Below are 27,429 nucleotides of genomic sequence, written 5' to 3'. Positions count from 1 at the left end.
ATTGAGCTGCAAATGAAATGAACCAATGTATGACCAATTTAGCATTTAGAAAGTTTTATGACTTCTGAGATTTTAAAATAAGGGCACAGAAATTAGACATCATAAAAATTAGTAAGGACTATTCTATACATGTAGTATAGACTATTCATACATTTGATACCCTCATTACATTGTGTTACATGGAAGTGTATAATACTACACACAATTACTATTATGTGAGTAAAAATACAAAGAAAACAAAACAGAAGATTCCGGGTGTATCTGGGTGACAAGTCTAGCAGAGGGAGACCTGTCTCAAGTGGCCTCCCCCAGGGCTCTGTTCTGGCTCCTACGCTATTTAATATTTACATCAATGACCTCCCAGAAACTTCTTCAAGGAAGTTCATCTACGCCGATGACATCTGCTGTGCAACTCAGGCATCCAAGTTCGACATCCTCGAGGAAACACTCACGAAAGACATGTCTCTGATATCTGATTACTGTAAAAAATGGCGACTAATCCCTAGCACTGCAAAAACGGTATCATCTGTTTTCCATCTACACCATGCCTCGGCCTCGCGTGAGCTTAATATGCAACTTGGCGATACGAGAATCCGGCATGAAGCCCAGCCAGTCTATCTTGGCGTTACTCTCGATCGCACCCTGTCATTTCATGAACATCTCATGGAAACTGCAGCAAAGGTGGGCGCGAGGAATAACATCATTGCAAGACTGGCCAGCTCCTCATGGGGCGCGAGCGCTTCCACACTACGATCATCATCTCTGGCATTATGCTATTCCACTGCAGAATACTGTGCCCCAGTATGGTTCCGTGGCCCCCATGTCCACTTGGTCGATTCCAAATTATATTCCTCCATGAGGATAATTTCTGGAACCATCCGTTCCACCCCGGTTCCATGGCTGCCAGTTCTTAGCAACATCGCCCCGCCAGATATTCATCGGGATGCGGCATCATCTGAGTTCATTTCCCACGTCTACGCTCGACCGGACCTGCCAATATACGCGAAGATCTTCGCCCACCCTGTCCAACGCTTGACGTCTCATCACCCAATCTGGTCCCCTACGCCTACACTGAACTTCTCTGTTCCAGACTCTTGGAAACAGAGTTGGCAGTCAGCTGAGGTAAAGAACATACACCTCATCACAGACCCCTGCAAGCGTCAACCCGGCTTTGACCTAGCACGTTATGATTGGGCCCTCCTCCATCGCTATCGAACAGGCCATGGCCGGTGCGCTGCTATGTTCCATCGCTGGGGAGCCAGAGACGACCCAAACTGCCCCTGCAGCTACAGACAGACTATGACCCACATAGTCAACGACTGCCACCTCTCCAGATTCGAAGGAGGTCTCGAAACTTTACATCAGGCTCAACCTGACGCTGTTGACTGGCTACGGAAGAAGGGCAAATGCTAGAATAAGAACTATTTTTATTTTACTAGATCTACTTTTCTGACAAGTGCAAACATATAAATATATTACTATTGTATTATGCCAAAGTAGTATCTCAGAAGTACAGAGCATACAAGTAAGGTCATATAAGCATTTATTAATTATATCTCAACTTTATTATTTAATGAGTCAATATGCTCCTTTCCATCACTTTTTATTAACTGCCTCCAAAAAGCGCAACAGGTGCAGGAATAGATTGATGATATCCAAGTAGAGGTTGATGGCAGCTAAGACATACTCTTCAGGTGACAGTCTATGCATCAGTGAGTGTGTGTCATAGATGATGAATCCGCAGAAAAGAAGGGCTCCACCAGCAGCCATGACCAATTCCATTGTCTCACTATAAAAAAATAACTATAGACAAGAGATCAAAGTAGCACATTAACATGTGATATTGGTATTAAAAATACAATTACTCTTCAGTAATACTATATACATAATTGGTAATGCAGATGGCTGTATACAACTATTAAATGCAGACAAAGGCAAGACAGGTCCACCGTGTGTGTGTGTGTGTGTGTGTGTGTGTGTGTGTGTGTGTGTGATATCACTGGAGCTTGGTGCTGCAAGATGACTCCATTGCTCCTGGCAGCTATTTATTTATTTTCTTTTTTGCTGATAGAAACAGAATTAGAGGGGGCCGGGCGGTAGTGCAGCAGGTTAAGCACACATGGGGCGAAGCACAAGGACTGGTGCAAGGGTCCCAGTTAGAGCCTCTGGCTCCCCACCTGCAGGGGGGTTGCTTCACAAGCAGTGAAGCAGGTCTTCCTGCACCCACACCACCATAAACCAGAGCTGATCAGTGCTCTGGTTGAAAAAAAAAGAAAAAGAACTTTCCTGCTGGAGACACCCAAATTCTCAGGTTCAATTCATAATACCACTATAAGCCAGAGCTAAGCAGTGTTTTTATTAAAATAAAATATTTACAAAAAGTAAAATTAAAACAGACTTTTATTTGTTGTTGCTGCTGCTTGGACTTTACTCAACGCCATCTTTTTCAGATAGAGACAAAGAAATGAGCACTAAAATTTCCTCCAGTGTGGTGGGGGCCAGGCTTGAACCTGAGTCACACATGAGACAGAGCAAGTGCATGATCCCTATGAGCTATTTTGCTGGCCTGACTCTGATCTTTTAAAAGATAACTTTATAATCATCCTATATAGAAGCATATGTGGGTTGTTTTTTTATTGTTTTGGGGCTTCACAGCTTTAGGGTGACTTTTTCAGGTAAAACAGTAGAAAAAGACACCACAGTACAGAAGTTTTGGTCAGCGCAGTAGGGGCCAGGCTTGAACCAGGGTCATGCTCATGGTAAAACAAGAATACTACCCAAATACAATATCTTGCCAGCCCACAAATACATAATTCAATACAACTATTGAGTTACAAGAGTTCATATATATGGGGTATAAAGATATATAGATATATGGTGTACTGCCATCTAGACTCTGGGGTGGGGCGGGGAGAGTACAGGTCCAAAAAGTATGACAGAGGACCTAGTGGGGGTTGTATTGTTATGTGGAAAACTAAGAAATGTTTGCATGTATAAACTATTGAATTTACTGTCAAATGTAAAACATTAATCCCCCAATAAAGAAATTACCAAAAAATATATGTATAGATATAAAAATGTAAAGATAAAAAGGAAAAAATAGTTCATATTGCAACTTTTTGAAATTGTTTATCTTCTAAGGGCCAGAATTATAGTTGAAGCTACCATTCTAAATCAACTTACCCTCAAGATTCCTGACAGGCACAAAATCCACAAAGCAGCAAATAGTCTATAGAAATAAATTAGTACTTTAGAATTGTCTTTCTTATTGACCATTTTGTAAGCACACTGAGCATTTTCCTAAGAAATAAATTCATCTTACCACTTGCCAAATAACTGAAATAAATGCATTGATAATCATAAGACAAATATAGTACAATATCCAGATGTTCAAAGAATTAACATTTATTGTATACAAAAGTAGTTGAGCATCAATTTCTTTTTTTTTTTTTGAGCATCATTTTCAAATGGGACACAAAGAGAATACTGATATAAATGGAAACATCACTACAAGTGTTTTAATTCAAACATCTATTCTGAAAAATTATGTAAGTGAACAAATGAAACATAATTACATTAGAATTCAAGTAACACTAGAACAGTCCTATTTATCACAGTCCAACGTACTACAGAACTTTAATATGTACAAACTTGACACGACAGTAATTCTGAGTTACCATTCATACCTATATATAATGTAGTATGTATATATAGTAGATAGATAGGCATCTAAGAATTTAGCCCTCTCATATCAAATATGAGAATTGGTAGGGGCAGGTGGTGGCACACCTGGTTGACTGCACATGTTACAATGTGCAAGGACCTAGGATCAAACCCCTGACCTCCACCTGCAGGGGGAAAGCTTCATGAGTGGTGAAGCAGTGTTGCAGATGTTTCTCTGTCTCTCTCTATCACCCCCTTTCCTCTCAATTTCTGGCTGTATCTATCTAATAAATAAAGATAATACCCAAAAAATCAAATATGAAAATTGAGAGCCTGAATACACATCTGCTGCTTTAGGCCCCAAGAAAGTATAGGTGTTGGGAGTCGGGCTGTAGCGCAGCGGGTTAAGCGCAGGTGGCGCAAAGCACAAGGACCGGCATAAGGATCCCGGTTCGAACCCTGGCTCCCCACCTGCAGGGGAGTCGCTTCACAGGCGGTGAAGCAGGTTTGCAGGTGTCTATCTTTCTCTCCTCTCTGTCTTCCCTTCCTCTCTCCATTTCTCTCTGTCCTATCCAACAATGACAACAACAATAATAACTACAACAATAAAACAAGGGCAACAAAAGGGAATAAATAAATAAAATAAATATAAAAAAAAATTAAAAAAATAAAAAAAAAGAAAGTATAGGTGTCAGATTTATCCTCCATCCAAAAGCAGCAAAATAGACATTTTTTTTTCTGGTGCACAAAGGATATTTACCAGGCTATCTTAAAACAAATCTCAATAAATGCAAAAGAATCAAGTCATATAAAATATGCTATGCAATAACAACTAAAATACATATAGCATTATAATTTAATTTGGTGAATCAATAAGATGAGATTAAAGCCCCCAGTTCCTCACTGGAAAAGTCAGAGAATTTCTCGAAATACAGAGGGGTGGGGAAGGGTGGGGGGTAGATAGCATAATGGTTATGCAAACAGACTCTCATGCCTGAGGCTCTCAAGTCCCAGGTTCAATTCCCTGCACCATAAGTCAGAGCTGAGCAGTGCTTTGGTAAAAAATAATAATAATAATAATAAAGTTATCATAGATTTTACCCTACCTACAAGGAAATAATAAGCTTGGGATGGGATCCTAGTAGAAGACAAAAGCCTCTTAAGATAAAGGACAGTTAAGAAAAAAAAAGAAAGGACAGTTTACTACAGCAAGAAACTAGCTTAAGAACATGCAGAATAGATAGGTTTCAAGGAAGTAAATATCAATGAACAAGCTACTAGAAAAGGAGACTGAAGAAAGGAAATGGGACGTTGGCACCTAAGATTTCAGCAGTAGGTGCTGAGGAGATACAGTGATGACAGGCACAAAACTTGCATGCGAGAGTTCCCTGGTACCGGGGCTGGACTGTAGCACAGGGGGTTAAGTGCAAATGGCGCAAAGCACAAAGACCAGTGCAAGGATCCCGGTTAGAGCCCCTGGCTCCGCACCTGCAGGGGGGTTGCTTCACAAGTGGTGAAGCAGGTCTGCAGGTATCTATCTTTCCCCATCTCTGTCTTCCCTCCTCTCTAGATTTCTCTCTGTCTTATCCAATAATAACAACAACAACAAGGGCAACAAAAATGGGAAAAAATGACCTCCAGGAGTAGTGGATTGGTAGTGCAGACACCAAGCTCAGCGATAATCCCGGAGGCAAAAAAAAAAAAAAAAAAAAAAAGAATTCCCAGGTACCACCAAAAGCCAGAGCCGAATGGTGTTCTGGTAAAAAACAAAAAAACAAACAAAAAACAGTAATGGAACATGTAATGATGGCAAGGGCCACAAAAAAGAAAGATGTAAGCTGCTAAGTAATCAAAGGTCCAAAATAATTGAAAAGCTGAGATGATGGATCTCATAATGTGATGTTGAAATCTTTAAAGGAGGTGATGTACATAGCATAATGGTTATGCAAAAGCCTCATGCCTGAACCTCTGAGGTTCTAGCTTCAGTCCCCCACACTACTATAAGCCAGAGCTGAACAGTGCTCTGGTAAAACAGATAAATAAATGAATGAATATCTCTATAAGATATTTAGAAGGGAGGCCTCACTAAAATGGAACTAGTGACAGTAATAAGAGCTGGAAGTGTACAATCAGAATTCACAGACTTCAAAGCAATGAATTCCCACCACACACTGGAAGAATAATGAAATGAGGCACTAGAGGGTTGAAACAGTTCTCAATACTAACCTCAAAGCTACAAAGGAAGTGGAAGAATGAGCGGCTAGAGAATAGTGTCCTCTGGGAGCAATCAAGTTTAACCTGATATAAGGATGAAAATATATTAAGAAGCTGAAATATAGGAGATTGTGTGCCTTCTGAAGAGTCCCTAGAATGGATCGGAATGCAGGGAACTGCTGGTATTGGGATGAGAAAGGTTAAATCTTTACTAATATAGGCCATACAAAAATGTATACACACACACACAGGAAACAAACTGAAAACATGTTCCATCATCCTAAATTTGCAATTTCACTTGAATACAAAAAAGTATTTTGTACAATTGTCAGTGCTGGCTGATGAACCATAGTTTTATCCCAGTACATTATTTCTGGTAAACAGGATTGGCAGGAAAAACAGGAGGAAAAAGGTTTTACAACAGTGTTGCAACAGGAAAGAAAACAGTGGTTGGGTGACTATATGCCAACAGGGGACCATTTGTGTGTTTAGAAAGGGTGTGGTCCAGGAGACGGCATATCAGATAAAGCACAGGACTCTCAAGCATGAGGTTCTGAGTTCAATCCCTGGCAGCACATGAACCAGAGTGATGTCTGGTTCTCTCTTTCTCTCTCTCTCTCCCTCTCTCCTATCTTTCTCATTAATAAATAAATAAATTCTTTAGAAAGGCATTTTTTTTTCCTTAACCAGGTGAAGCAACAAAGTTCCAATATAAAAAGGATGAGTTCGAAGGATACAAGTTAAATTACATAGATCAAAATGATTTTTGAAGTTCAAATAGGACTGAAGAGACAGCATAATGGTTATGCAAAAGACTTTCGAGCCTGAAGCTCTGAGGTCCAGTTTTAATTCCCAGCACCACCAAAAACCAGAGCTAAGTAAGCAGTGCTCTCATTCCCCCTCCTCTCTCTCTCTCTCACATTAAAGTAAAATAAGTATTAAAGAAAAAAGTTCATGTAGGCATTCCTAGCTCCTGGTTCAATTACCTGGTTCAATTACCTCTGCTTTCAGCAGAGATGAGGATGACCCTGTTAATATTTATGTAAAGACAAAGACCTAAATAATTTATGTATACTACACACTGTTCATGAAGCATGCAAGCCTAGACTGTCTAAACAGATGTGTGTGTGTGGGGGGGGGGGTTTAATTTCCCTTTCAATACAGAAGAGAAGCAAACAATTAGCTATCACTTTCCCTCTCCTATGTTCTAGGAGAATAGTATGGTCCTAGTATTAAAAAGAGATGACCTCTCATTACCTTTCATTTTAAAAGGCTATATCCAAAGGTATCAGCACTTTTCTCAAAGTAATAATTAAAAAACTTCATCTTAGACATGTATACATAACTTACCCTGCTCCAAATTTGCTGAAGTCTCTCTTAGATTGCAGAGTATATACAGTCAAACCAAGAAATACTGCTGTAGTCAATATAAAAGCTTGCAGAATAATATATACATCATATAAGGTCACTGAAAAAAAAAGACAAAAATACATATAAACCTACTCAATATAAAACAGTTTTTACTGGCATTTAACATAAATGCTTTCTTTTCTCCTTATTACTTGTCAATAAAAACAACTATGGAAAGAATGCAGTAAATAAACTCTTAAAAATTGGTTCATACAAAAGCAGGAAGTAATATTATTATGAAGTCAAAGCAATGACTAGAGAGATACTGTACTTCCTGTCTTAGCTACATTTTCTTGACTTTCTGGGGGTTAAGTATCAACAGAGATGCTTGTGGGTCTTGTGGCTGCCTGGGAAGTGCTGGACTACAGCAATGTTAGCAAACACCTGATTATATCCAGTTAATCAACCAGAATTAAGGAAATTAGGCAAAACACACACACACACACACACACAGACACACGGAGTGCCTGAGGCTATCTGCCATTCACCAATCCTACAGAAAATAGAAACCAAACAATCTTATACTTAAATAAATCTACATTATCTTGGAGTAAGGAAGTACACTATTATAGGGTTTACTGAATATGCATAAAATGTCCTGTGATTTTAAACCAATCACCTGGATTGAGTACAGCTATTGTAAACAACTGCTTAATATTTTAACAGGATGCTATATTAAAACCTCTTTAAAGGAATAAAGTGCTTTGAAATCAAATCAAGTTACATAGTTTTTTAATTTTCCGGGGTTTAACAACTTTCTATTATGCATAAACATTATTGGAATTTATTTTTTGCCATTACAGAATTATGAACATAAATGCAGAAAAGGCAAAACATAAAATCAATTTTACTTATCAGTATTTTAAGTATAAAATCAGGTAGGAAAACACTGTGATCAATGAGAAAAATGGCACTCTGATTATCTCAGCTATATATTCCTATATCCAATCAGGATAACTTTGAAATAGACTACTCTCCTACATCCTGTACAAATGATGAAACTAAGGAGAGTGGAGAAGGATTAAGTCAGGATTAGTAGTCAGTAACATTAAGAGATAATTAAGAGATACTAGGGAGTCGGGCTGTAGTGCAGCGGGTTAAGGGCAGGTGGCGCAAAGCACAAGGACCGGCATAAGGATCCCGGTTCAAACCCCGGCTCCCCACCTGCAGGGGAGTCGCTTCACAGGCCACCGGTGAAGCAGATCTGCAGGTGTCTATCTTACTCTCCTCCTCTCTGTTTTCCCCTCCTCTCTCCATTTCTCTCTGTCTTATCCAACAACGACAACAACAATAATAACTACAACAATAAAAAAAACAGCAAGGGCAACAAAAGGGAATAAATAAATAAAATAAATATTAAAAAAAGAGATAATACTAATGATGTGTAAATAACATTTCCTTCATATGTTGAGATACTGCGACCCTATTTATTTTAGCAGCTACTTATATTCTTACTCTTTTGCAAAAGGAAGAGGTGGATTACTGAATATATACAGATCTAATAAAACTAGTATAGAAATTTCCAAACAATAATGACAAAAGAAAGACAAATATATTAACCATGAAGTTTAATAACTTCATGTAATGATTACTTCTATTTTGAGAGTAATAGACTGTTGTATTAAAATAGAAAAACAGGGGGTCGGGCGGTAGCACAGAGGGCTAAGAGCATGTGGCGCGAAGTGCAAGGACCGGCAGAAGGATCCCGGTTCGAGTCCCCACCACCCCACCTGCAGGGGGGTCGCTTCACAAGGGGTGAAGCAGGTCTGCAAGTGTCTTTCTCTCCCCCTCTCTGTCTTCCCCTCCTCTCTCCATTTCTCTCTGTCCTATCCAACAACAACAGCATCAATAATTACTACAACAATAAAACAAGGACAATAAAAGGGAAATATTTTTTAAAAATAGAATAACAAACCACAATCATTACAAGTAATTTCAGAGGCTGATTTCATGTAATGAAAGGAAATGGTGGGCAGAGGTAGACAGCATAATGGTTTGGTTATGCAAACAGACTGTCAAGCTTGAGGCTCTAAAGCCCCAGGTTCAATCCCCTGTACCACAACATAAACCAGAGCTGATTGGTGCTTTGGGAAAAAAAAAAAAAAAAAGGAAATGGTTCAAAACACCAGTTCCTCTAAGAGCCCTTTATATATGAGAAAGATTAGCTATGTTTATCATGCTTTCATAAATGGATAAATGCAAATGAATAAAGCTTCTCTATTCCTATTGTTTTCCTATGCTTTCCACTTCTTCCAAGCTTAGCTGAACTATGAAAGTATAAACATTTACTTTTTACTTACACATAAATTCTACATCTATGCCATATTTTAAAAGATATAACATTCCATGATAAACTTTCTTCTCTAAAACCTTTTTACTTCAAAAGATGTATGTATCCACATTTTAAAAATTACTAAAACATAGAGAAATACAATTAAAGTTTACCAACAAAAGCCACAGTCAGAGCTTCCATGAGTGTCTAAGAAAGAGAAAGAGAAATCATTGATATATAGAGGCACAGAAAATTCACACTGACACTAATTTCTAGTTCAAAGTGAGTCCCTATATACGAAATTGTTTTATCTTCAGTTTTGTGAATTGTAATCAAGCCCATCATAACAAAATGAGACCTCAATGTACTGAATGAGAATGACACTGAGATTTGGTACAGAGGGAGAGACAGAGACACACACGCAGCCCTGCTTTACCACTCTGAAGCTTTCCTCCTGTGGGTGAGCACTGGGGCCTTGAGCCTACATCCTTATATACTGTATGCATTCAACCTGTATGCCACCGCCCAGCCCCCTATTTTTCATTATTTGTAACAGGAATATAGAAATAGTGAGGAAGTGACGCACACTGGGTTCAGCGCACATAGGACAAGGACCTATGTGCACAAGGACCCGCACAAGGATTCTGGTTTGAGCCCCCACTCTCCATCTGCAGGGAGGTCACTTCACAAGCAGAGAGCAGGTCTGCAGGTGTCTCTCTCTCCCTTTCTCTCTTTCTCACCTTTCTCACTCCTCCTCCTCCTCTCTCAATTTCTCCCTGTCCTATCCAATAAAAATTTTTTTAAAAAAGTGGAAAAAATGGGAGTTGGACGGTAGCGCAGCGGGTTAAGCGCAGCACGTGGCATGAAGCACAAGGACCTGCGGAAAGATCCCAGTTGGAGCCCCCGGCTCCCCACCTGCAGGGGAGTTGCTTCACAGGCAGTGAAGCAGGTCTGCAGGTGTCTGTCTTTCTCTCCCCCTCTCTGTCTTCCCCTCCTCTCTCCATTTCTCTCTGTCCTATCCAACAACGACATCAATAACAACAACAATAACTACACCAACAAAAAAAAATTACAAGGGCAACAAAAAGGAAAATAAATAAATATATATTTTTTAAAAAGTGGAAAAAATGGCCACCAGAAGCAGTGTATTTGTAGCACAGGTACCGAGCCTCAGAAAAAAGAAAGGAAAAAGAAATAGTGAAGTAGGGGCCAGGTCACAGCACACTTGGTTGAGTACATACAGTATAGTGTGGAAGGACCCAGGTTCAAGACCTTGTTCCCTACCTGCAGGGGGAAAGCTTCAGGAGCAGTGAAGTACTGTTGTAGGTGTCTCTCTTTCCTTCTCCCTTCCCCCTTTCATCTTGATTTCTCTGTCACTATCTAAAATCAATAACTATATTTAAAAAGAAAAAGAAGTTAGTATAGTAATTCCTATTTTCTCACATTCTAATGTAAATAAATGAGAAATTACAAGACAGACAAAATAACTCTCCTGATAGTGCACCTGCTTTGCCGTGCACAATGGCCCAGGTTCTAGCCTAATCCCCACCACTAGAGGAAGTTTCATGGCTGTAGCATATCTATCTATCTGAAAAAGTCAGCTTGGAGCAGTGAAGTCCCAGCAACAACAAAAGATAAAAATGAAATTACAAATTGTGTGCACACATGTAGATAAAAAACAAACAACAAAAACAAAACCTCAGTATCTCACACAAACATAAGACATAATACATTTAGGTAGTACTTTGGAGCATAGATTTCCCTGGACAGACAACCCCACCAATGTGTCCCAGAGTATGGATAGACCTGCCAACACCCAAGGTCAGCGAGGAATAAATTACAGAAGCTAGACCTTCCAGCTTCTGTACCCCACAATGACCCTGGGTCCATACTCCCAGAAGGAGAAAGAATAGGGAAGCTATCAGGGGAGGGGAAGGGAGGGAATAAGGAGTTCTGATGGTGGGAATTGTGTGGAGTTGTATCCCTCTTGTCCTATGGTTTTGCCAATGTTTCCTTTTTATAAATAAAAAAACAAAAACCTTATCTTAAAAAAATACATATCTTGAACCTTACCAACTAGTTTTGCTCAGCATCTTGGATTGAGGTGTTTTTAGTGACTTAAGTGCTGATTTTCACAAATGAATATTAAAAGTTGAGTTTTCCCAATTGTGATTTTGAAGGTTAGCAAAGCATATCACTACAGAAATATCACATTTTAAAAGATCATATTGATAAAACAAGTATTTAGTCATAAAGAATAAAAAGTTTTTTCCCCAAGGAAAAATCACAGACTACTGGGGTAGAAAGTATCAACAGAATACCCTATTGTAATATTTTCATTTTACATATGAGAAAACTGGTACAGACAGGCTAAATGCATTTCACATAATCAGACTGTGGCAAAGTCAGGGCATGAGATTCCAGTTCATTACTTTTTCCACTCTTAAAATAATGACAAAAACACTGCTGAGATTAAACAAAAGGTTAATAACTCCAAAAGACTAGGAAATGATAAGCAATTTCCTAAAACAGTCCAATTTAAAAAAACAGTATTGCTCTGCTATTGTTATATATTCAGTAAAAAAATAATTCTTATACTCAAGAATATTGAAGGAACAGAAACTGTCAAAGTACTCACAAATCCAAAAAGCAGGTACAGGTTAAGAGGATGCTTATGTCTGTTTAAAGTCAATGCGAAAATAAAGCCCAGGGATCCAAGGGCAAACACCAGAATTAAGGCAGGACTGAAAGACAGAACATTAAAAGCATTTTCAGGTTTTAAAATAGCATTTGGTATTACTTAATTCAGTATTGCCTATGTGTTTATGAAATTATAGGGAAAAGAACCTGAAGGACTTACATCAAACAATAAAAAATATGTATTTTTCTTAAAAAAAAAATTGATGAGAAAGGAAAGGAGAGTGAGCAAAAGCATTACTCTGCAATGAACTCAGGACATAATACTTCAGAGTCCAATACCTTATCTACTGGGCCACTTCTCGGGCTGCAGAAGCCCATACTCCCAGAGGGATAAAGAATAGGGAAGCTATCAGGGGAGGGAAGGGGATGGGATACAGAGTTCTGATGGTGGGAATTGTGTGGAGTTGTACCCTTCTTGTCCTATGATTTTGTCAATGTTTCCTTTTTATAAGTTAAAAAATATATACTTATCTTAAAAAAATACATATCTTGAACCTTACCAACTAGTTCTGGTCAACATCTTTTCCCTTTTAGGAAATTGGATAAAAGTGTGAGGGGTTCTAGGACAAGAATTGGGAGTCCATGGTAAATGGAAAAGACTTTTAATTTCACTTAATGAACTTCTATCATATTTGAATAATGTTTACAATTGGCATTTTACTATTATAACTAGTACATGATAGGCAAAAGTTGTTAAAACAGCCAGAGAAATAGCTCAGCTGGTAAAAGATCAGACTTGACTGCCTGATTTCATCCTAGATACTGCCATCTCTCTCTCTCTTATAATTTAAATAATAAATTTTATACCTAATTACAATTGTGGGATATTTACTGTATTACCATAATTTAAAGAACTTCACAAAAAGTAGCAAGCTAACAGTTTAAAATTCCTTTTGTAGGAGAAGAGAAAACTCTCTACTTCTAAGGAAACATCAATATTATTATTATTTTTTTTTGTCATCACTGGGACTTCACCAATGTAGGTCAACTTTTTAAAAAATTAAATTAATTAATTAATTAATTTTTCCTTTTGTTGTCCTTGTTTTATTGTTGTAGTTATTATATTTGTTGTTGTTGATGTCATTGTTGGATAGGACAGAGAGAAATGGAGAGAGGAGAGGGAGAGAAAGACACCTGCAGACCTGCTTCACTACTTGTGAAAGGACACCACCACCCTCCACCCCCACCCCCACCCCCACCCCCCCGCAGGTGGGGAGCTGGGGCTCCAACTGGGATCCTTCCGCCAGTCCTTGCGCTTTGCACCTAGTGCGCTTAACCCGCTGCGCTGTGCTACTGCCCAACCCCCAACTTTTTTTTTTTTTTTAATATTTACTTATTCCCTTTTTTCCCTTGTTTTTTATTGTTGTAGTTATTATCGTTGTTGGATAGGACAGAGAGAAATGGAGAGAGGAGGAGAAGACAGAGGGGGAGAGAAAGACACCTGCAGACCTGCTTCACTGCTTGTAAAGTCATTTCCCTGCAGGTGGGAGCCCGGGGCTCAAACCAGGATCCTTGCATTGGCCCTTGCGCTTTGCACCACCTGCACTTGTAGATCAACTTTTTAAAATAAATATAGACAGTGAGAGAGAAGGAGAAATACCACAGCACCAAGGCTTCCTCGGTTGTGTCATCACATTTCTTTTCTGTTCATTTTTTACTGCTTAAGCTCTAGCTTACTCTTAAGATTTTTGTTTTGTTTTGCATTTTTCTTTCATTCTTCTTTTTTTAATGATTTACAAAATAACAGAGTTACAATGCCACACTATTCACACCATCAAAGTTCTGTGTCCTCATTTGCTCCATTGGAAACTGTAGTGGTTCTCCCAAGGTCACAGGTGTGGGTTAACTATTATTTCTGTAACTATCATTCTGTTCATTCTGTCTGTCTGTCTATCTATATTTTTGCCCACTTTTCCTATTATCTATCTATCTATCTATCTATCTATCTATCTATCTATCTATATTTTTGCCCACTTTTCCTATTGTCATGTCTTTTTTTCCTTTAAGTCACAGCTACACCTATCACTACTTCTGAATGTCCTTCCTTTTTTCCTCATTTCTCTCTGGGTCCTGATGGAATTGGAGTTCAGAGCCCTCTGGTAACCTTCTCCTAACATTTCTCCGTCTGAGAGTATGGACCAAAATTCTTTCTGGGGTGCAGAGTGGTATCACTTTTTAAACCTGAATCCTGTGTATGGCAAAGCAGGCACACATTAAGTGAGCTATCTCACTGGCTCTTTTTCTTTCCTTTAATATAAAGAGTCTTTTATACTAGTTCTAGTCAGGAAAATCATTATTCTGGTGCTTAGATCTTAGGCAAATGATGAGTCATATACAGTTCTTTTGATCTTTGTATTTCATTTTTGTAATTTATTGCCCCCAGGGTTATTGCTGGGGCTCTGTGCCAGCACTACGAATCCACTGCTCCTGGTGGCCATTTTTTTTCATTTTTTTTAAAAAAACTTTTTATATAGACACCTACAGACCTGCTTAACCGCTCATGAAGCGAACCCACTATAGGTGGGGAGAATATATTTCTTATCAAAACAAAAATAATCTTGTGAATTGATAATTAAACTTTTTAAATACTCGAACATCAAAATTAAAAGACCTTTGCTTATATCATGTCCTTTTAAGCATATGCAATGATGAAAATGATTTGGATTCATGTGGCTAACTTACCTTTCATGTACAAATGTCCGTATAGACTCAAAGTATAAACAAAGTGTAGATGTCATTGTAGTTAAGAGAACTTGAAGAGAAAGGATGCTGTAGACTTTTCTGAGAAAGGCTGAAAGGAGAAAAATAACACATGACTATCAGACATTTATCATAGACAAGCAAGAACAAATTTCTTAGAAACATTAAATATTCATTTTTTCTTAAGTCACTGTGCAAATAATGTCATCAATAACCAAACCTAAGAACTCTTCCAAGGAAATTAAATATATATATGTATATGCGATAACTAATCCTCTGAGAAGCATGAGCTTAAGTTAATGGGACAGAATCTAAACATTCTCATGAAAACGACAAGAAATACAAAGTATCTACATACAGCAGCACACAACAAAGCAAATGAATTAAAAGTCTTTTGAAAGAACAACCATTGTTGCTGAGGAGTTATTCTGATGCAGTCTCCGCCCCCAGGTTTTACTACGCCACACGAAATCCTAGCAGTGCCCCCTTCAACCAATCCTGGCCCCACACGTCACCCCTGGTTGTCGCCCAATAAAAAGCCCCCTCACCCCCCCCCCTGGGCTCTCAGCTCTCCCTCTCTGAGATCTCACCCCCTGCTCTCCCCCCGTGGTCAGGTAGTGGGGACGGCCATTGCTGGCTGGCCCCACGTGGTCTGAACCAAACCCCCCCATCCTATAATAAAGATTTGTGTACCCCTGCTCTGGACGTCCACTCTCTTCTCCAAGGTGCAGCCCGACACCAGACCGCCACAACAACATCTGGCGCCCATCGTGTTCCGTGCCCACAACTGCTGGGTGGCCCGGCCTGAGGTCCCCAAAACCACCCAGACACAGGTAAGTGGCATCCGCCCACTTCTGTGGCCCCGCGTTTCCCTCCACCATGGGAAATTTTTTGTTTTATGAGGAGGTGTCCCAGTCATTATCTCTTGACCTGGGACAGATTCGCGCTGTCATAAACGGTTTAATTTTCGCTACCCCTTGGATTTTTTTAACTGTGGTCGCCACTTTCAAGATATGTAAAACGTGGTATGCCATAAGGATAAGTGACCTTGAGGCTGAGGTACGAGAGTTAAATCACATGTGCTTAAGACTTAGACGTCCTAAGCGATCAGCGGCTAAACCCAAGAATTCCGTTCCCACAGACACGCACACGTGTTCGGACGCTCCTCCTCTGACCCCACCCCCTGCCGCCGGTTTCAGCTCCGCCTGAGGTTTCTGCGTCCCTGAACCCCCCCTGGCCCTGCCGCCCCAGTTTCAGCTCCGCCTGCAGCTTCTGCGTTCCTGACCCCGCCCCCGGCCCCTGCCGCTGTGGTTTCAGCTCTGCCTGAGGCTTCCTCGTCCCCGACCCCGCCCCCTGCTGATACGTCATCATTAAGGGACCTAGAGGCTGAGATACGAGAGCTAAAGGATATTTTCTCAGCATTTAAGGACTTTAAACCATGTGCAGTCCACCCCGGGAGCTCCATCCCCGTAGATATGCGTTTAGTCTCCCCTGAGGCCACTACAGCAGTTTCTACGGCACTTTCCACTTCTGTAGCTCCCTCTCTCACGCCATCAGACCAAATCCACACGTTCCCAGTAAACTTGGCCCCTTCTAAACAAAACCCTCAGCCGTGGCAGCCATATTCCTCTAAAGATAATGGAACACTCAGAAAAGCGGTCAGGGAGAACGGTATGCGTTCTCCATGGACCAAGTCCGTCTTAAGGAGCTTTTACCAGCATCTCAATACACCACAAGACTGGAAAGACCTGGCTCATGCTGCACTCCCAGACCCACTCTATCTTCAGTGGCAGGCATGCTTCCACGATGAGTGCTCTAGACAATCGCAGGAAAATAGTAACAAACAGGTAGAATGGAATTCTGATGCTTTTTTTGGAGCAGGAGCTTATGAATCTGGACCTCAGCAGGCAGAAGCCAGGTTTCCAACAGGTTATTTTGAACAGGTACGCATCTGTGCAACACAAGCATGGGAAAGGGTGACCCCACCTGATGTAGATTCGTCAGCTCCCATTAACTCTTTTCACCAAGGCTCTGATGAATCATTGGCGAGCTTCATCTCAAGGGTGAAGAGAAGCTTAGAGAGAAAGGTTTATAATCCTGACGTCCGTGCACTACTCCTGTGCTCTATTGTCTAGGAAGGCATGACACCACAATTCCGTCAGGTATGCCTTAATCTTAAACACCTACACCCAGATAATTGGATTCTAGCGACACAGGAACTTACATCAGGCAATTATGGGGCACCCGCTACGACACAGGTCTATGCAGTTGCCCCACATAAGCAAAACGGGGCCTGCTTTCAGTGTGGTCACCAAGGACATTGGCATAACCAATGTCCTGATAAGTTGCGACCACGCCTCCAGTCAGGGAAACCATGCCTCCAGCCAGAGCAACCCCACTTTCAGTCAGGGAGCCAGAGACCACGTACTGTTTGTTCAAAATGTCGTAAGGGGTTTCATTGGAAGAGAGATTGTTGGTCCCAATTTCATAAAGATGGTTTGCCCCTGAATGGTAGAAATTCGGGGCCTGAGATTTTGTGGACCACTCCTGTTTTAGAACAGGGCCACCCTTCTATGACAGTAAAGATTGGCAATATTCCTTTTAAATTTTTGATTGACCCGGGGGCAGAAAAGACGATTTTAAGGCAAGAAGAGGTTCCCCAAGATTGGGAACTTATCCCTGGACCCAGTATACATGGAATAGGAGGGATGACCAGAGCATTTTGCACACGAGACTCGCTCATGTGGGAAGACCCAGAAGGTTCTACCGGACACTTCCGCCCTTTGGTAGCTAATATTAGCACCAACTTACCGGGCAGGGATCTTCTGGAATGTCTTGATGTTAGGATATCCACAGACACCTCTGCAGAGCGTAAAACTCATTCCCGCGATACCAGGTCTATTCAGCACCCCCAATACTAAATGCCACTGTTCGTAGCCAAACACCCCGCTTAAGCTGGCTTTCTAATGAGCCTGTCTGGGTGGAACAGTGGCCTTTACCTAGGGATAAGCTAAAAATTTTAAAAGAGCTCGTCCGAGAGCAGTTGTCCTTGGGACACATTCATCATTCTCGAAGCCCATGGAATACTCCTGTCTTTGTGATTAAAAAGCGCTCGGGAAAATGGCGCCTACTTCAAGATCTCCGTGCAGTAAATAAAACCATGCAGGTCTGGGGCTCCCCCCAAAGGGGTTTGCCTTTTGCTTCTGCAATTCCCATGGGAATTCCAATCATAGCTATTAATATACAAGATAGTTTTTTCTCTATCCCCTTGCATCCGCAAGATTGTAAACGTTTTGCCTTCTCTGTTCCATCTATTAATAACGCCAGCCCTGCTGACAGATTTGAATGGGTGGTGCTGCCCCAGGGTATGTCCAATAGTCCTACTATTTGTCAGGAGGCTGTTAAATCTGCCCTTGTCCCATATATTCATAAGGGCCTTAATATTTTTCATTATACAGATGATATTTTAATGTGGGAAAAATCAGATACAGATCTCTATGCCTTACGTGATTTTCTCATTCCTGCATTAAAGAAAAGTGGACTTAATGTAGCCCCTGAGAAGATACAGCTAATCCCTCCAATATCTTTCCTAGGTTCAGAGATTTCTCTAACGCAAATTCGTCCCTTAAAACCTAATGTTACCTTTCCTTCTAACCTTACTCTTGCTTCTTTACAAAGTTTTCTAGGAAATTTAAATTGGCTTAGGCAGTATCTCTATCTGCCCACAAGCTGCCTCCAACCACTGTTTGACCTGTTGAAAGGAAACAAACAGCCCTCTTCTAACTCCTGAGGCCTCCTTGGCACTGGAAAGGGTTAACCAGGCCCTCTAGGACATGCACCTTGTTCGATTCTCCCCCTCCTCTCCGGTAAACCTTCTAATCTTCAACTCCACCCCCACAGTAGTAGGGGCACTGTGGCAAGACCATGGGGTTCTTGAGTGGCTTCACACGCCAGTAGGAGGAGCTCCAAGACTCCTCACTGAGATAGACGCGTTAGCATTCATGGTTCGCCAAGGGAGAAATAGGTCTGTGCAGGTCTTAGGGAAAGAACCGGATTTAATCATTCTGCCCTTTTCTCTCACAGATACAGAGTGGCTTATACGCCATCATTCCCACTTTGCCATAAGCTTCGTGGGGTTTCCAGGACAAATAGATAACCATTTTCCTTCTAATAAATTGATAGCTTCTTTACCTCTTCTGCCTCTACTAGCACCTAAACTTTTCTCTCGGGATCCCATTCCCTCTGCTCCTACAATCTTTACTGATGGCGGAAAAAGGGGAGCTGCTGCCCTTATATATTACCCAGACAAACAATCTCCTAAACCTCTCTTTACTGAGCTTCCTGAGAATTCCCCTCAGTACAAAGAACTTTATGCTGTTTTCCTTGCACTAAAAGCTGTACCAGAATCCTTCAACCTTTTTTCTGACAGTGTGTATACTGTTAACTTACTTCCATGGCTTGCTCGTTCTTATGTGAAAATTGATGACAACCCACTTTCCCCTCTCTTGATTCAAATCGTCTCTATGCTCTGTTCTCGAACCCAGCCACTGTATATTCAACACCTTCGTTCCCACAGCCCTCTTCCTGGTTCCCTGTCCGAAGGGAATGCCGCAGTTGACTGCCTTGCCTCCACAGGAACTTTCCCAGTCTCTGTCTCTGATCCTGCTAATTTTCATTCTCTAACCCATGTTAATCTTAAAGGCCTTCGAGCTCGATTCCCTGATGTTCCTGTACCACAGTTAAAACATATCCTCGCTACATGCTCTTCTTGTGCAAGTCTCATAAAGACACCTGCTATCCAGACCCTTGGGGTTACCCCCCGAGGTTTAAAAGCTAATGCTATTTGGCAAATTGATGTCACCCACATACCAAACTTTGGCAAACAAAAATATGTGTTTGTCTCAATTGATACCTTTTCTAAATTTATGTGGGCTACAGCTCAGACAGGAGAAAGTGCTAAAAAGCTTTTAAGCCATATGCTCTCTTGTTTTGCCGTTATGGGGGTCCCATTATTTTTTAAAACAGACAATGCAGCTATGTTTACAAGCAAACAATTTAAAGATTTTTGTTCCCTCTGGAATATTACTCATACCACAGGCATTCCCTACAATCCACAGGGACAAGGCATTGTCGAGAGGGCCCATCAAACTCTGAAGGCTCAACTAAATAAAGATAAAGGAGGAACATATCCCCCCAATATCCAGCTAGCAAAAGCCTTAACTACATTAAATCTCTTTAATATTTACAATAACTCGGCCTTACCCCCCTATTATTCTTCACTGGCAAACACCATCTACCCATCTATTAAGGTCAAATAGAGAGACCCACTCGATAAAATTTGGGAAGGGCCTGACCCATTATTGACCATGGGAAGGGGTTTCGCATGCATTTTCCCTCAAAATTTCTCTAAACCTGTCTGGGTTCCTGCCCGCCATATCCGACAATACCCGCAGGATGGCGCTGTTATTCCTGAAGAACAAGAAATACTACAAGAGGACCAGATGCAGGATACATCCCAGGACCCGTAATACGACATGGCAGAACCTACAAAATCTGGCTCACAGAGACCACTCTCCTACCCTTTCCCTGTATGTCTTATGTTATAACTGGCCAGTTGTTTTTGTGAGTGAGTGTGTTGAATGAAAAAAAAAAAAATTTTTTTTTGCATGACCCATCTGCTCGGAGTACTCTAAAAGGTAACTGGCTTTATATAAAAATGCTGGACGCAGCCAAAGTTTCAGGAGATGTCCAGAAACATTCCAAAAATTTTTTCCTTTCTCCCTCTTTTGATTTTTATATATAGTTTTGGTATATATGTAAGTGTTTAGTCTTAAACTGTGTGACTAATGACAGATATAAATTTGTTTTTAAATAATGTGTTTTTATAACAAAAGTTCTTTTTCCTCCAGTTTGTTATAACTAAATGTTTATGGGTATGTCTCAAGTTTGGTAACACTAACTTAACGGTCAAAAGTGTAACCCTACAGCTACACTTTTACCAGACAAGGTAAAAATTAATTTGTTAAGGTAACTTACTATTTAGGTAAAAGTCTAAATGTTTAACGTGACTATTCATTCCCCAAACTAAACTATATAAATTTTATATACAGGACACCTTTGAAGGGCCCCCAAAGGTGCCCTGTAAACTATCTTGTGGAAATTAATCCACAACAGATCTGGCATCAATCTGGCTCTGTAAATGTTAAAATCATTGTCACGAATATGCGTTAACTCTCTAAGCAATTTGAGTCTGTTTAAAATACATATTTTAGCTAAAATTGGTCTCAAGATCCTGCGGTAGAGGCTGCTACAGGAGGTCACATTAGATGACCTTTAAATAAAATCATAAAGAGATTTTAAACCAATTATAATCATCGAGGTATCAACTATAACAAACCTATAACTTGTTACAAGTTCAAATTAACCACGAGAAGCAGATTGTTTGTGTTTCTTTCACAGGAATCCCGGAAAAACCATCTGAACCCCTGTACACCCTGACGTCACCCACTAGATGGCACGACTACCGTGGCACACCCCCGAAACCCTAGATGTCACTCAACGCGATCTGAAGAACCTGATACACAGACTCCAAGGACAGAACTTTCTTCATGCCTGGTTCCCGTTCCTGCTTGTGACCTGCCTGTCACGTATTGGCGGTTCCAGCTGGCTATCTACAGAAAAGCAACATTCCAGTGGCTGACCTCCCTCATGCAGCGTCGCATCCCCTGCCAATTCTTCCCCTAGCCATCTACTTCGGACTGAGACTTGTATCGGACTTTCTGACATACCCTATATACATTTTACACAATTTTGAAGCAGCTTATTTCCCTTCACGCTGCTGGTTTTTCATAGACTGATCCTGAGTAATTCATAGACTTTACAGACTGTTGCCTAGAGGACTATACAATGCCAAATAGCCCCTCTGTTTGGTGGGTCATGCCCTCCCGTATCCCCCTCTTTATGTACCCTTGCCATTCCCCAACCGCAAGCAGGGAATGTTCCTTTACACACCAATCCTTCCCTTCACACCACACTGGCTTTTACTACTCCCCTACTTGTCCCTTCCTATTTTGTTATATCATTTAGGCTTATGCCCAAAAGGTTTCTGCTCCATGATAGTCTTTTACAGACTTTGTACATCTTATGCAATTACTAGATAGAAAGATAGAAAAGATGTAGAGATATTGTGAAGAGATGGTTGAGCAGGGTGCGCTTAAACCTATGAGATGAGTCTCTCCAGGTTAAGTCTCTCTCTCTAAAGAGGGGTTGAGCACAGGAGGACGCATAAATCTCACAAGGTTCGCAGCCATTTAAGCCTTCCCTCCTCCACAGAAAGTCCTACATCTTCCCACCTGAGCACGGCATTCCTCTAAAACATTTAAGCCTGTTCCATTCCATTTTTCTTTACTGTGTCCATTTAGATATAAAGGGATAGGAGGAGATGTTGCTGAGGAGTTATTCTGATGCAGTCTCCGCCCCCAGGTTTTACTACGCCACACGAAATCCTAGCAGTGCCCCCTTCAACCAATCCTGGCCCCACACGTCACCCCTGGTTGTCGCCCAATAAAAAGCCCCCTCACCCCCCCCTCCCTCTCTGGGCTCTCAGCTCTCCCTCTCTGAGATCTCGCCCCCTGCTCTCCCCCCGTGGTCATGTAGTGGGGACGGCCATTGCTGGCTGGCCCCACGTGGTCTGAACCAAACCCCCCCCATCCTATAATAAAGATTTGTGTACCCCTGCTCTGGACGTCCACTCTCTTCTCCACGGTGCAGCCCGACACCAGACCGCCACAACAACAAACCATATCTTGAAACTGGAAAGCATATGATTAGGTACAAGTATTTACAAGATGATTTAGGGAGTCAGGAGGTAGCGCATACTGCCCAGTGGGTTAAGCCCACAAGGCGCAAAGTGCAAGGACCGCCATAAGGATCCCGGTTCGAACCCCCTGCTCCCCACCTGCAGGGGAATCTCTTCACAGGTGGTGAAGCAGGTCTGCAGGTTTCTATCTTTCTCTCCCCTGTCTTCCCTTCCTCTCTCCATTTCTCTCTGTCCTATCCAAGAATAACATCAATAACAACAACAATAATAACTACAACAATAAAAACGAGGGCAACAAAAAAGAAATAAACATTAAAAAAAAAAAAAAAGATGATTTAGCATTCCTGAGGCACCGAAGGTCCCAGGTACAATCATTAGCACGACCATAAACCAGAGTTGAGCAGTGATCTGGTGAAAAAGAAAAAAGAAAAACAAAAACAAAAACACCAAAACAAAAAAGGTAACAACACACACAGCTATAGGAAACATTTTCCCCAGGCTGGGGAAATAGCTCAACTGGTAGAACACTGACTCAAATACCTGAAGTTCCTTGTTTTGTCCCCAGTGCCATGTGTGCCAAGTGGTGTTCTGGCTTGTCAATCTCTTTGTGTTATGTGAAACTTTTTCTCTCTCATATGGAATACATAAAATAAATCTTGAAACATAATTCTCCAAATTGTAATGTATTTTTTTTGCACTGGGAGTTTCATTTAAATTTCATATATTTTTTTAATTTCATATTTCTTATTAGTGATTTAAGTAGCAGTTTACAAGATTATAAGACTAGAGTGTCTTTCTCCTTCTCTCTGAAAAAATTGGCATGGAGCACTGAGGTACCAGTGCTACAACCACAGGAGTGGAGGGGTGGGCGACAGAGACTTAAATCCTAGCAAAAAGCATCTGAGAACCAACATCATGGATAAGTGATATAAAAAGTACCAAAGGATAGACTTTTGCATTAAAATCCTCCAGACCAGAAATCTTAGGAGTCATTTCTGATTTTTCCAGTCCATCAGCAGTGCAGTAGTTTTCACTTACTGTCAGGCAACATATCCAATTCTTTAGTCTATCCTTTCCAAATTAAAAAAAAAAAAACACGAAGTATACTAACAATTGCCTGGGGCCAGAGGTAGGGAGAAATGGCAAAAGGTTTGACGGGCATACTGTTTTAGTTTTTTGCAAGATGAAAAATTCTGGAGACTGGCTGCACAACAGTCTGAATATACTTGAAAACTACTAAACTACACACTTTACATAAGGGGTAGGACGGAGATCTAAAATATAACTCATTTGGATAGTGTAATGCTTTGCCATTTTTTGCCAGCCTAGGTTTGAACCAAGCCCCACTACACTGAAGGAACCTTCAGGTGCTGTGGTTTCTTTTCTCATCTCTCTTCCTTGGTTTCTCTCTACCTGAAAACATCAGCCAGAGATAGAAAAGTCCTGTTGATGTTCTCTTAGCCCCACAAATACAATGATACATGGATTTTACCAGAATTAAACTTTTTTCATTGGGGCCAGAGTTTAATAAGCAGGTCTTTTGAATGCTTGAGGCCCAGGGTTAGGTCCCTGACACTACATTAGTGCAGCAAAGACAAAAACCCATGGGAAGAGGAACAGTGCTTTGCTATAACATATGTCCTGTCTCACCCCTTCATGAAAAAATAAAAACACAGGCTCCCCAAATGTCATAGGTTCTGGGGCAGGTGGTGGTGCACAAGGAGGAGCATACATTAGTTAGTCCCCACCTGCAGGGAGGAAGCTTCACAGGTGGTGAAGCAGTGCTACAGATGTCTTTCTGTCTCCCTTTCTAGCTCCCTCTACCTTCTCAATGTCTCTCCATCTGTCATTAATAAAAATTAAAAAAATACTTAAAGTAGCTTCCATGAATTTTGTTTTTCATCAATAAAGGTTAACTTGCCTAGAGAACTCCAAAATTTAACTCCAGAAACATAGGTGCTAGGAGTCAAGATTTCTAGTGTGTCAGCTCTTCATAATTCTTCTTCTAGAACAAGTCCAAGCTGCTGGGATAGGATCAAAGTCTGGAGCAATTTCTGTAATCAGATTGTTGAAGCAGAGCTGACAATGAATTCCACCAACACTAAGCAGAGCAGTCTATATTCAGAATAATTTCTGCCCAGCAGATACTGCGCAGTAACCTAAAGCTAATATATTTCATTAACTTGGCCACATATCCAAAACTACCTCAGTAAGACTAAAATAACTACCTGCAGAATAAAATAATGAGACAGATGAAGCCCCTTCCCTGGCTGAACTTCCAGTCCAACAAAGAAAGACAGTGGGTAGAATATGTAAAACTAATTCATGCCCTCTAAAAGCAAAGACATGCACACGTATCCATAAACTACTGCAAAATATATACCTGAAAGCAGAAGTACACTAGAGTTTGCAGTGAGTACCTCCCTAACACTTCCTCTCCACTATTCCAAGCTTGGGATCCATGATTGCTCAACAAATTGTTTGGCTTCATATGTTAACTCTCTTTTCAATCACCAGGTTCCAGATGCCACCAGGATGCTGGCTAGGCTTCCCTGGATTGAAGAGCCCACCAATGTGTCCTAGAGCTCAGCTTCCCCAGAGACACACCCTACTAGGGAAAGAGAGAGGCAGACTGGGAGTATGGATCCACCAGTCAACGCCCATGTTCAGCGGGGAAGCAATTACAGAAGCCAGACCTTCTACCTTCTGCAATCCTCAACGACCCTGGGTCCATGCTCCCAGAGGGATAGAGAATGGGAAAGCTATCATGGGAGGGGGTGGGTTATGGGGATTGGGTGGTGGGAATTGTGTGGAGTTGTACCCCTCCTACCTTATGTTTTTGTTCACTAATCTTTTCTTAAATAAAAATTTTTTAAAAATAAAATAAAATAAATAAAAGCAAAGACATCTGAATAAAATAGTGTGTGTGTGGGGGGTGTCACAGTGATCAGAGAATAAACTTAATTTCACTGAAAAAGTATCCCTGTGTTTCTTTTTGTGTGGATTATAGGTGACTAAAACACAAGAACTGGGGGGGGGAGGGGTATAACCAGGTGTGTGTGTGTGTGTGTGTGTGTGTGTGTGTGTGTGTGTGTGTACACCTACAGAACTTTGGTGGGAGGTGTGGTGACTTACATGCACCAGTGTGGGTATGAAAATACTCCTGAAATATGACCGTTTTATAAAGTAATTTGGAGAGGTTGTGGGGTCAAAGGAACCCTCCTGCACTGCTGGTGGGAATGTCAATTGGTGCAACCTCTGTGGAGAACAGTCTGGAGAACTCTCGGAAGGCTAGAAATGGACCTACCCTATGACCCTGCAATTCTCCTCCTGGGGATATAGCCTAAGGAACCCAACACAGCCATCCAAAAAGATCTGTGTACACATATGTTCTTGGCAGCACAATTTGTAATAGCCAAAACCTGGAAACAACCCAGGTGTCCAACAACAGATGAGTGGCTGAGTAAATGGAGTATTAAAAATGGTGAAGTCACCTTCCAAGGAGTCATGTTAAATGAAATAACTCAAAAACAAAAGGATGAATACGGGATGATCTCACTCATAGGCAGACGTGGAAAAACAAGAGAAGGAGAAAACACTAAGCAGAACTTGGACTGGTGTTGGTTGGCGTACTGCACCAAAGTGGGGGTTTGGGGGGGTCAGGTCCTGGACCATGATGGCAGAGGACCTAGTGGGGGATGAGTTGTGTGGAAAACAGAAATGTGGCACATGTACAAACTGCTGTATTTTACTGTCGACTGTAAACCATTAATACCCCCCTAAAAAAAAAATAGTTAACCCATATCTGCAACGTTAGAGAACTTCTGTAGCTTACAATGAAGAGAATGGGGATTCAGAAATGCGGTGGTGGATTCAGACCCTGTTATCCTGTAATTCTGTAAATCAATATTAAGTCATTAATAAAAAAAATTTTAATGACGCCTCTCTAGGGCAGCTGAGGTTTCCCTCTGTGCCTTCTACACGCAGCAAGACCGAGGTTCAGGCAGGACGGGCTCAGCTGGGACAGCCCAGTGCACCGGGAAGGAACCTCGGCGCCGCCCTCTGAGCCGCACTTCCGCGCACCCCCGGGAGAGGGCGCTGTGGCTCCCCGCCCGGGCGGCCCGGGCGCGGCTCGAGAAGACGCTCTCCCTCGGCGGCCGGAAATCCTCCCCCAGGGCCGCCGGCTCCGCAGGAAAAACCAGGAGGGGCGGGCTGGCCGAGAGCAAAGGCAGGGGGCGACGTACCCATTCGGATGTGCACGCTGGCAGACGCCACGTTGCTGCCATAGTTGAAGTCGTCCTCGATGGAGGAGCAAGGGTAACGGGAGGCAGGATCGGCCATGCCGGCTACAAAACTCACAGCCTGCTCGCGGACCGAGGGCGAGAACTCTGCCTCCAAACGGCCGTTCAGCCCACATCCGGGTGAGGCCGTCCAGACCCAACTAGCCGCTCTGCCCCGCCTAGCGAAGCCCGAGCTCATCGATGGCGCACTTCTCGGAGTTGAGGCGGTCTGCAGAAAAGTGCTTCGGGTTATAGAGCAGGAGAGTGAGCCAAGTGCTTCACGTTATAGAGCGGGAGATCCACGCGCTCCAGTTTATCTGAAATCAATTAATTAAATAATTAAATAAATTCCCTCGGGTTTTCTTCAACAA

At 41.6% G+C, this 27,429-nt stretch overlaps 1 protein-coding gene and 1 long non-coding RNA gene across 2 annotated transcripts in view; one reads left to right on the top strand and one right to left on the bottom strand.

Moving 5' to 3' along the window:
* Positions 1-27,429, top strand: part of LOC132539473 (uncharacterized) — a 32,154-nt gene extending 4,725 nt beyond the window's left edge. The window contains exon 2 of the long non-coding RNA XR_009550786.1: positions 26,729-27,429. This is a non-coding gene — a long non-coding RNA (uncharacterized LOC132539473). The remainder of the gene's footprint in view (positions 1-26,728) is intronic.
* On the bottom strand, positions 38-27,156 carry TMBIM4 (transmembrane BAX inhibitor motif containing 4). The gene is made up of 7 exons (XM_016185461.2): positions 27,023-27,156; positions 14,942-15,050; positions 12,198-12,303; positions 9,733-9,766; positions 7,228-7,345; positions 3,184-3,229; positions 38-1,803 (listed from the first exon to the last, which is right to left on the bottom strand). Exons 1-7 carry the CDS (start codon positions 27,117-27,119, stop codon positions 1,597-1,599), a joined length of 717 nt encoding a protein of 238 aa, XP_016040947.2. The 5' UTR covers positions 27,120-27,156; the 3' UTR covers positions 38-1,596.

Source organism: Erinaceus europaeus, chromosome 7, assembly GCF_950295315.1.
Source record: "Erinaceus europaeus chromosome 7, mEriEur2.1, whole genome shotgun sequence".
Taxonomy (NCBI): Eukaryota; Metazoa; Chordata; class Mammalia; order Eulipotyphla; family Erinaceidae; genus Erinaceus; species Erinaceus europaeus.
The sequence above is the reverse complement of the archived record's forward strand: the minus strand, read 5'-3'. Positions and strand labels throughout refer to the sequence as shown.

What these genes read in the sequence shown, in the direction of transcription:
- TMBIM4 (XM_016185461.2), bottom strand. Translation starts at nt 27,119, where the DNA reads ATGGCCGATCCTGCCTCCCGTTACCCTTGCTCCTCCATCGAGGACGAC. An exon ending in TGTACCTGCTTTTTGGATTT is followed by an intron (nt 9,767 to 12,197) that starts GTGAGTACTTTG and finishes TCTCTTTCTTAG; the next exon opens with ACACTCATGGAAGCTCTGAC. An exon ending in TTCAGCAAATTTGGAGCAGG is followed by an intron (nt 3,230 to 7,227) that starts GTAAGTTATGTA and finishes TTATTTCTATAG; the next exon opens with ACTATTTGCTGCTTTGTGGA.